The sequence below is a fragment of the Dermacentor andersoni genome, chromosome 4 (genome assembly GCF_023375885.2).
Source record: "Dermacentor andersoni chromosome 4, qqDerAnde1_hic_scaffold, whole genome shotgun sequence".
Taxonomy (NCBI): Eukaryota; Metazoa; Arthropoda; class Arachnida; order Ixodida; family Ixodidae; genus Dermacentor; species Dermacentor andersoni.
Genome location: NC_092817.1, coordinates 47,435,747 through 47,445,895, shown reverse-complemented (window position 1 = coordinate 47,445,895; position 10,149 = coordinate 47,435,747). Strand labels below are relative to the sequence as shown.

Below are 10,149 nucleotides of genomic sequence, written 5' to 3'. Positions count from 1 at the left end.
GGGGGAGCACCCTCGACCGATCCTACGTGAGCGGGAAACCAGTGAATTGAATGGTTTGTGAGAGCATGTGGACTCGAGCCGCTAAGAAGACGAACAGCTTCCTTGGCGATGCAACCCTTCTGAAAAGCCCTAACTGCCGTTTTGGAATCACTATAAATTTCGGACCCACGACCATCTAGCAGGGCGAGGGCGATGGCGACTTGCTCGGCGACTCCGGGGTCTGAAGTGCGAATTGAGGCGCTATTGGAAATGTTGCCGCCCGAGTCGACCACAACGACGGCAAAGGTCTTCCCGTCACTGTACTCCGCAGCGTCGACGAAGCTTGCGCTAATGTCGTGTCGCTTGATCTGTTTGAGGATGGCGGCTGCTCTGGCCTTGCGTCTGCCCTCGTTGTGGACGGGATGGACGTTTCGGGGCACAGGGGCGACTTCGAACTTGTCTCGAATGCACCTAGGGATCGGGGTACTGACCATCGGGAATCCCGCAGGGTGGTAACCCAGCTCTTCGAGGATGCGTTTACCTGCTGCTGTGGTGCCCAGGCGAGTGAGTTGCGCGCGTTCTTGGGCTTCGGCAATCTCCTCGGCGGTGTTATGTACCCCCAGCTTCAAGAGATCCTCGGTATGGGTCCTGATGGGTAGCCCGAGAGCCCTCTTGACTATTTTGCGGATAAGAACATTGAGCTTGTCTCGCTCCGCTCTGAGCCAGTTGTGCATAGAAATCGTGTACGTGAGGTGGCAGAGTACGAAGGCATTGATCAGCCTGAGAAGATTGCTTTCCTTCATGCCTCGATGCCGGTTTGCGATTCTGCGAACGAGGCGGAAAGCGTTGTCCGTCTTCGCGATAATCTTGCGGAGAGCAGTTCCGTTTCCGCCGTTGTATTCGACAAACATGCCCAGGACCCGAATAACGTCGACCCTGGGTATCACCCCCCCGTCACAAGTGCGAAGTCTGATGCTGCTTTCAGAGACTGGCTTCCAATCTTTGGCTCTGCCTCCCTTCTCTTTTCTGTAAAGTAGCAGCTCCGACTTGGCGGGGGAGCATCGAAGTCCGGTGGGGCGGAGATACTCCTCGATCACGTCAATCGACTCCTGCATGGCTTCTTCGACTCTGCCCTCGCAGCCGCGGGAGCACCATATGGTGATGTCATCGGCGTAAATGGTGTGCTTGACGTTCTCGACGCGCGCCAACCTCTCGGAAAGACCAATCATACAGATGTTAAACAATGTTGGGGAGATGACGGCGCCCTGAGGAGTGCCCCGCCCTCCGAGGGGCACATCTTCGGAGCGGAAGTCTCCAATGCGAAGCTTGGCCTTCCTGTCAGTCAGAAAAGAGCTGACGTAGTTGTGGAATCTGGAACCCAGACCCAGGTCTGAAATAGTCTTGACGATGAAGGTGTGGAGCACGTTGTCGAAAGCCTTCTCGAGGTCCAGACCCAGAAGAGCCTTGACGTCTCTGGAACGGCCATCCACAATCTGATGCTTGATTAGTTTCATGGCATCCTGCGTTGAGAGTCCGGCGCGGAAGCCGATCATGTTGTACGTGTAAACCTCGTTGTCTTCGAGGTACCCGTTAAGCCTGTTGAGGACGACGCGCTCCATGACCTTGCCGACGCAGGAGGTTAGAGAAATCGGCCTGAGGTTCTCGATGTTCGGGGCCTTGCCGGGCTTGGGAATGAGCACCGTGCAGGCCATCTTCCATTCTGCAGGAACAACGCCGCTATTCCAGGACTCGTTGATTTTGTCGGTCAGGAAGACGATCGACGTGTCCTCGAGGTTTCTCAACATTCTGTTGGTGACTCCGTCTGGTCCCGGCGCAGACTTGCGGTTGAGCGCGAAGATGGCCTGTCTAACCTCGGCAATGGAGAAGTCTTCGTCGAGCTCGGGGCGTGGAGGGCCTCGGTAGTCTGGGAGTTGGGTCACTGGATCTCCGTCTCGACGGACGGGCAAGTACCTCTGTACCAGTTTTGCGACGAGCTCATCGACCGTGTGAGACCTGGTGGCCTCGTGAAGGGCCCTGGCCAACGTATGCCTCTGATTTGACTTTGAGCCGCTTTCGTCGAGAAGGTGCTTCAGCATACCCCAGGATTTGCCGTTGCGCATCTGTCCGTCGATGGATTCGCAGAGCTCGTCCCACTGCTGCTGGCATAGCGCCTTGCAGTGGTCATCGATGACCTTGTTGAGCTCCGAGATCTTTTTTCGGAGTCTGCGATTGAGCCTTTGACTCTTCCATCGGCGGAGCAGGGCGTTCTTGGCCTCGATCAGGTGGGCAAGTCTGCTGTCCATCCGCTCGACGTCGAGATCGGTTTCCACTTTCTTGGTAGCCGCGGAAGCGTCGTTCCGGACGCCTTCACACCATTCTTCGAGGGTGGCGGGTGCCCTGGCTCTGCTGGGTTCTTCGCGAATCTTGCGAAAGTGGTCCCAATCGATGAACGTGAATTCCTTGATCCTACTCCGAGACACCTTGAAGTTGGTCTCGAGAATGTAGTGGTCGCTGCCGAACTCCATGGCGGTGTTCTCCCAGCCCACGTCCTCAACGTTCCTGACGAACGCTAGGTCAGGTGTCGAGTCCCGGGTGACGGAGTTGCCGATGCGAGTAGGAAAATTCTTGTCAGTGACCAGAGTGAGGTCCATCTCGTTGGCGTCTTGCCACAGGTTGCGCCCCTTGGTAGTGTCGTAGACGTAACCCCAGATGCCGTACGGTGCGTTGAAGTCACCGACGACGACCAAGGGTCGAGGGCCGGCCAAGTCGGTCGCTTTCTTGAGGATGGTCTTGAACTGCTGGCGCGAGTCCCTGGGGTTGCTGTAGATATTGAGGACGAACACGCTGTTTCTGCGCTGATTCTGGTGTGGTACGTCGAGCAGGATCTCAACCATGACATATTCAATTCTACCACACCCCAGCTTGAGGTCGTGGGTGAGATGAGTCAGCCTTTTATCAATCAAGGTGCAAATCCCTCGCCCCCCGGGCAGGCCCGACACGGCCCTGTAGCCCTGGAGCGAGGCGGCGGAGACTAATGTTTCCTGGAGAGCAATGACTTGAGGTTTGACAGCGAAGGACCTGAAGAACTGCTGCAGAGGGGCTTTTTTGTTAGAATATCCCCTGCAGTTCCATTGCCAAATGCGAAAACTTTCTTTGGACCTATCCATTATGGCGGACCGGATGGACTACCACCTAACGGCGCAGTTAGGGCTGTGCAAAGACTGGGACCTCCTGACGCCGCCCTGGTTGGATATTGAAGTCTAGCATGAGCGAAGAGACTCAGGTAAGCAATTTCAGCCTGCTATGGAACGAGGAAGAAACCTGAACGTAAACGTGTTAGTGCGGGCAAAGTCGGGCAACAAGTTTAAGTTGTGATGTCATCTCGTCGATGACTCTGGCGCGAGGTTAGTATAGTTGTTTTTGACAGTCTAACAGAAGAATTGACGATGATGTGCAAGAAATCTAATGATGCTATGCGGCGACGTGCATAGAGTGCAGTTGAATTCAAGGAACGAAGCGCGGAAGAGGGCGAGAAGTCATGACAACAACGGTGATATATAGATCTTACAGCTTTTTTCTGAATGGCTTCTAGCCTGTTAATCTCGCACTGCTTATAACGGTTCCAAACGACAGCTTCGTAGTCAACAAGAGGACGGATTATCAATTTATAGAATAGTAGCTTAGTATCTTTTGGAGAGTTGGATAGTGTACGACGCAGGTAACCTAATTTTTAGTACGTTGTTATAAATATAAACAATGTTATTAGACCATGACATGATATGCGTAGAAATGACAATGAGATACTTACATACCCTACGCACAGCGCAGTTATTGAAGGAGAAATGAAGAAGAGAAGGAGACTATTTTTAATAGAAAGACATAAGGATGGTTTTGTCGAAGCTAATGTTCATTTGTCAGGTGTTACACGACTCCTGGAGGCAGAAATAATGATTAGAACAGTTAATCACTTCATGTAAAACACAATCATCAGCATAAAGATGAATGGTAGATGAGATGTTCAGATGCAAATTATTTGTGTGGATTAAAGAAGCAGCGCCCCAAGAACGGAGCCTTGACGCACTACAGATGTCGCATCAATAGCAGCAGAGTCGGTCGAGCTGTAAGCGACAAACTGGGAGCGAAGAGAAAGAAAGCTCGAATTGCAGTTAAGTAGTTGAGGATTATTTAGTACTGCGTTAAGCTGAGCAAGTGGTTTACAATGTAATACTGTGTCAAATGCTTTAGAGGAGCATATAAATATAGTGTCAGCCTGGTTGCCAACGTCAAGGTTAAAGAAAATGTCACGCGTAAACTCAACTAATTGCGTTGTCGTACTAAAAACCACGCCTAAACCCATGATGTATGTTAGATAGCAGATTACCTGATTCCAGGGAAAGCGCTATGTGTTTATGAATGATATGTTCTAAGATTTTGCATAACAGTGATGTTATCGTCGGCTTTTATACATCAGTCGTGCAATGTTCCAGAGTAATCGCTGGGACCCGCGTGTCTTCCACAAAGTTCTACTCTATTCGCGTCACGCATACATGCAATCAGATTACACAAGGTTCGGTGACATGCATCGGATGGAACCATCGATAACATTCCAGAAGCTTTCGATACATGCAGGCGCGTCGTCCTGCGCTGTGCGATAACATTTGTTAGGTGGTGAAACGTGGTCGCCCGATAAAGATAAACAAGTACACGCGTCAATATGATCATCAGATATCTTGACGATCACAAGGAATAGCGAACCAAGAATGCACTGTGTATCCCTTCCGTACCGGTGCATTTCTTGGTCTACAAGTTCAGTACGACGTTAAACATGCTTTCATTGTTTATGTCAGTGTCACTCATTGCTTCAGAACAAACTATATTGGGGAGAGAAGGAATAAGCTTATTATCGGGTACAAATATGGACTGAAAGTACTTGTTGACGGCATTCGATAGTACTGATGGATCACTCATGACGTCGTTGTCAATAGTGAATGAAGTTGGTGAAGCATCGTGAGGTAAAATAGAAGACCAAAATTTACAAGGGTTAGTGCTCAACAGATCAGGCAGTTGAACTACAAAAAAGAAGTCCTTGGAAGCTTGCAGTTTAAAATTAGGTTCATTTTCTTGCCTTGTGAAACTTGTCCAGGGTTATGGGATCGTTGGTTCGTTTAGAGTGCCGAAGCCTACGGACAGGTCGAGACAAATGTAAGATGTCGCGAGTCATCCAAGGAAGGTTAGTATTACTTTTCTTAGTTTTAACGCGCACGTATCGTTGAAAACATGACTTGACAAGGTCCTCAAAGTAATTAACAAGACAATATATATCATGTATGTCTGACACAGAGGAAAATATATCGAAATGATCAGCTAAGAGACCAGTAACGGAATTGTCGTCCGCACGAGTGAAGTCAGGGAAACGTACAGGATGATTTGGAGGTTGGACAAGAGAGCGATAACAAAGCTCCTTTACAACCGCATCGACCGGATTTGTATGGAACGCATCAATATATATATATATATATATATATATATATATATATATATATATATATATATATATATATGTATGTAAGTGTTACTGGCACAGTGATTATGTACCAAAATTTCTCAGATCCTCATCCATATCATCATCTATATAACTTGCCATCGAAACGAACGCGCGTGCCATCTGAGTCGCCTTGCTAGAAGACGACGAGAAAGACGGCAGTCGCACAAAAGTGGCAGAGGTTCGAATCAAACAAGTGGCTTGTACAAGTAAGCGGCGTTTCCTTCCGAAGTGCGATACTATTGTACGCGAGCAGTCTTAAATTTCGCATCTTCTCTTCGACAGCAAGCTGCTGCGATAAATCGAAACTCGATTGATGTCGTTCTTGTGTTCCCCAGAAAAGACAGCAACAAAGATCCGCGTTGCCCACCGAATTTATCGCATATACGGTTCTCGCACATCATGAAAAACTATTTGGGAATTTCATTCGTTTTCTCCTCGTTCAGTTGGGCACAATGTAGCTTTGTTGTTTCGGAAACGAAATCCGCACAAGAAAGGGTTCGTCACTTAGTAGTTTTACCTGGAACAACAGCTATGTGTAAATTAAAAAGTCAGAGGCGGACTTGAGGTTACTGCTTAAGTACCTGTTGATTGTTGCGTATTGCTCGTGCTCAGCTTTCTGCAGCTTGTGACGCAGCCTTTGTATGGAACGCATCGACCGCATGAGGATCAAGAGCCATCCCACGATCTCGCGCCGAGTAACTGGAGTCGTCAAATGGCTTGTCTTGTCCTCGGTTGGACTTTGCCTTCTCTGGCTCACCCTGCAGAAGCTCCCCAAGGGGCTTACGTTGCCTCTGGGCAAAAGACGGCCAATGTGGTTCCCATCAAAGCAGGTGAGGTCACGCGGTCAGCGCATGGAGTATGGAACTTACTTTAACGATAAACTTCACCGCAGAAGCTCCTGCCTAAATAGCCGAATTAATGCCGAATTATTGAGTTGTAAACGTGGCGCCTTAATATTTGTTTTCCTTAGTTTTCGGCAATTCTCGTAAAACATTAGCGGCCTAAAAAATGCGCTCCCGACAATTTTTTTTTTTTTTTTTTTTTTTTGCGCGACAAACGTAATCAAATACAGTGCGCTGCATGAGAAGCGAACGGTTTCTGTCTTCTCATGAGTACTTATTTATATGAGAGTACAAGGTAAAGTTTCCTACTGAGCCCTGCGACGTTGCCGGACATAGACGGATAAAGAATCAAATTTTCGGGTTTTACATCCCAAAACCCCCCGATTTGATTATGAGCCATGCCGTAGTGGTGGACTCTGGATTAATTTTTGCAACCTGGGGTTCTTTAACATGCACCCACTTCACAGCATACGGGCGTTTTTTGCATTTCACCCCCATCGACATGCGGCCGCCGCGGCCGGGATTTTCTCGCATGACCTCGGGCTCAGCAGCGCAACGTCAAAGCCACTGCGTCACTATACGGCGGGTTAAATGTGTCAGTTACAATAAAGATGGGTGTGGGAACGAACGAATTTTGCAAATTTTTTATATTCGATTGCTTCCGATATTCGCAGCAGCCTGAAACACACCGCCCTGGCTCCGGGGCGGCAGCTTTGAAAACTTGAAGCCCATGAGCGTGGCCTTCGAGGCTGGGCAGCGCACTTGTGATATCGGGGACCTAGTCATGTGTCATGTTAGCTACGGTATAGACCCACTTTTGTTTTTGTCGGGTTTGCGTGTCTAGTGACCGCCGCGGGCTTAATGGCCACGGCGTTGCTTTGCTGAGCTCGATGTCGCGGTTTCGATGCAGACTGCGGCGGCCGCTTTTCGATGGGGGCCAAATGCAAAAACGCTCGTATACTTGGACTTAGGTGCATGTTAAAGAATCCCAGGTGGTCAAAATTAATTCGGAGTCCATATACTACGGCGTGCCTCGTGATCCTGTCGTGGTTTTGGCAGATGTAAAATCCTAGGCATTTATTTGGTTTTTGTTTCTCCTGTGGTTTTTATTGTGATGGCAATTATATGGGCACTCCAGACACATTTCTACCGTCGTCGTCGCCGTGATGTTCCGTATAAAGTCAAAGCATGATAACATCGTCACCGCGCGCCGTATGCTCGATGTTCGAGTGAAACTTGCGAGGGTCTCCCGACGATCGCGGCTTAATCTCGCGCGTTCAAGGGAGGAAAGCGGGGAGGAAGCGCACCGTCTTCCATCGCGCGCGAGTCACCGGGGGATGGGAGGGACGGGGATGGGGTTCTTGGCGCTCTTTAGCCATCCCTGGCCCTTAATTGCATCCAAAAACCACATGCATCGTCATCACGGAAGATGGCGGGGTAGCGGCGTTCTACTCCGTGGCTGCTGCGTACGGCGAAGCCGCACCTTGAAAGTGATCTGCGATATGGAAAAAGTGGGCGGTCGCGCGGGAGTCATCTTCAAAGTGACCTGCGATGTAGACAAAGTGCACCGAGTGCTCGCTTCGCATGCGATGTGCCTTCGACGCTTAGTTCGCGTTGAAACAAGAGGCAACACGAAGGTCAATTCGCTCGCTGCTGCTGCCACGCGTCCTCACTCCACTGTTTTGACAGCTAGCTTCCGCGGTCATCGAGTGAAATATGTTCATGTTTACCTGTGCGCGAATGGTACCGTGCTTGTTAATTTAGTTAGTAAGCGAATGTTTACAAGTTTAGGCGGCCAATAAAGCTACTATCCTTATTTTGTATACCTGTCTACTAATTTGCTATTGCAATCGATGCTTCGCCTTGCGGGCGACACTGTGACTTTTCCTCTTTTTTTTTCTGTGACAGCACATAAAAATTTAGAACCATTGAAAGTCGAGGAAGCTTGTGTTTTTCTTTTCGTTCCACTTCTGTCCGTGTCTTCTAAAGCTGCTTTTCATACCACGAGCAGTTAAAATGTTAAAACTGTTTTTCTGCGTGCGCCTATTCGGTGATTTCCGTAAAGCATGTTTCACATGCTGCGAGTTGTCTGCGATTCCAGCCAGCGGCCGCAGAAAGCGGTTTTGTGCCGCAGCTGCGGCGGCATTCGTACTTGGGAAATTTTCTCAGTGGCACTGCGTCCGACCGGTGGAAGCGCCGCAACGTAGCGTGCCGCTCGTGCTGACGTGTCAGCGGCAGCGCGAGCTCGCTGTTGGCAGAGTGTCGAACGTTACGTCGGCACGCAGTACCGAAAATTCTGAAACAAAGAACTCGTGGCAGTTGCATGACGCGGGTTGTTCGGAGCACTTCGCATCGCAGAATCACAGTGTGAAAGGGGCTTTAGGTGGCATTTGTACCAGCGACTTATACAGAGGTATTAATTGGTTGTTTATTTAGAAACTACACAAATACTAAGTAAATAGAAAGGAAGGGAAGCAAAGGAATGTTACTGCTTAACGCAGACGGCTGGCACCTCAGCGGTCAGCAATGGGAGTGGAAGTAGGGGAGTAAAGGACGGGGAGAGAGGCTTGCAGAGCGACGGAGAGTAGGGAAGAGAACGCTCCACATATGCGACTGACGACTGAAGAGCTATTCACGGCTACCGATGTTCACAACTGCGAGCACGACCTGACCGTCGCCGCGCCGAAATGTCTTGCGATTGCTGCCGTTCGGCTCTGCTCGCACAACCATGCATGGTCACGTACGATAACCATCAGCGTATTCGAATGTTCCTGCCCCCCTGTGCTGCTTATTGATTCAGCAGCTTTGCGACTCCGCTTGCGGTACTGAAGGATGGGCTGGTGAGCGACTTCACGAAAATGTAGACGCTAATATGACAAACCTGATCGCGCGACCTCTGTCAGTCTCCGGTAGGTATCTTATGCCGATTGAGACAGCCGTCATGGTCAGGCCACCTTCTTATCGTCGGGTTTCACTCTCGCCATCTGGTGAAGAAAAAAAAAGCTTTATCCACCACCATCGCTATAGGTGAAGCCATTGTAGCGCAGATAAAACAGGTACAAAGAATACATGACAGGACACCACGGGCCCTAAACTCACACCTAATTGATTACAGTCGCTTAGAAGAGCAGGAAAAGCTAGCAAAATAATGCGCTTGTGAACAGGTTCATAACGGCAAAGAAAAGAAATTTAAAAAAAAACGAAACTCCCTTGAAGATAGGTAGAAGTGTCTGAAGCAATCCGTGCCTATTTTCTAGATATGAAAGGAATCCGAAGTTCGCGCTTCTCCTGATTGATTCTGGCCACGTAGGATCCTTACAAGGTCCACCAGCGTACACCAACGTTAAAAGCACACAAGCGTTTTCGCATTTCGCCCCCACGGAATTGCGGCCGCGATCGAACCCACGACTTCGAGCTCAACACAGTGCAACGCCACTGGGAAACCATAGCGAGTATCCCAAGAACAAGTATAATGTTCCCCATCGTTAAGATTCGAACTCACGCCCCTGCAGCAACTCTTCGCAGTCTGACGCGCCAACTACTGCACCATGGCAGAACTTTCGCGCTTAGTATTTTGGGCGTTGTTTCCCGCGCCACAATGGCGGTGTCTGCCGAGAGCGCCTGCTGCGCTCGCGCTAATAGGAGTTCTGAGCCGGGGAAATTGCTGAAGCTTGTTCTTTCATTGCTTAAACGGTTTTTAACCCTTTGACGGTTTTTGCCGTACATGTACGGCGGCGGTTTTCTGTCCCGCAAGGTCTTTGCCGTACGGGTACGGTTTCGACC

The 10,149-nt window shown here is 49.6% G+C and overlaps 1 protein-coding gene across 1 annotated transcript in view; it reads left to right on the top strand.

Moving 5' to 3' along the window:
- Positions 1 to 5,671: 5,671 nt before the first annotated feature.
- The window catches only part of LOC126537070 (beta-galactosidase-like), a 60,714-nt gene continuing 56,236 nt past the window's right edge, over positions 5,672 to 10,149 (top strand). The window contains exons 1-2 of the mRNA XM_072287601.1: positions 5,672 to 5,730; positions 6,137 to 6,354. Coding sequence (XP_072143702.1) covers positions 6,166 to 6,354 — 189 coding nt within the window. The 5' untranslated portion in view covers positions 5,672 to 5,730; positions 6,137 to 6,165. The remainder of the gene's footprint in view (positions 5,731 to 6,136; positions 6,355 to 10,149) is intronic.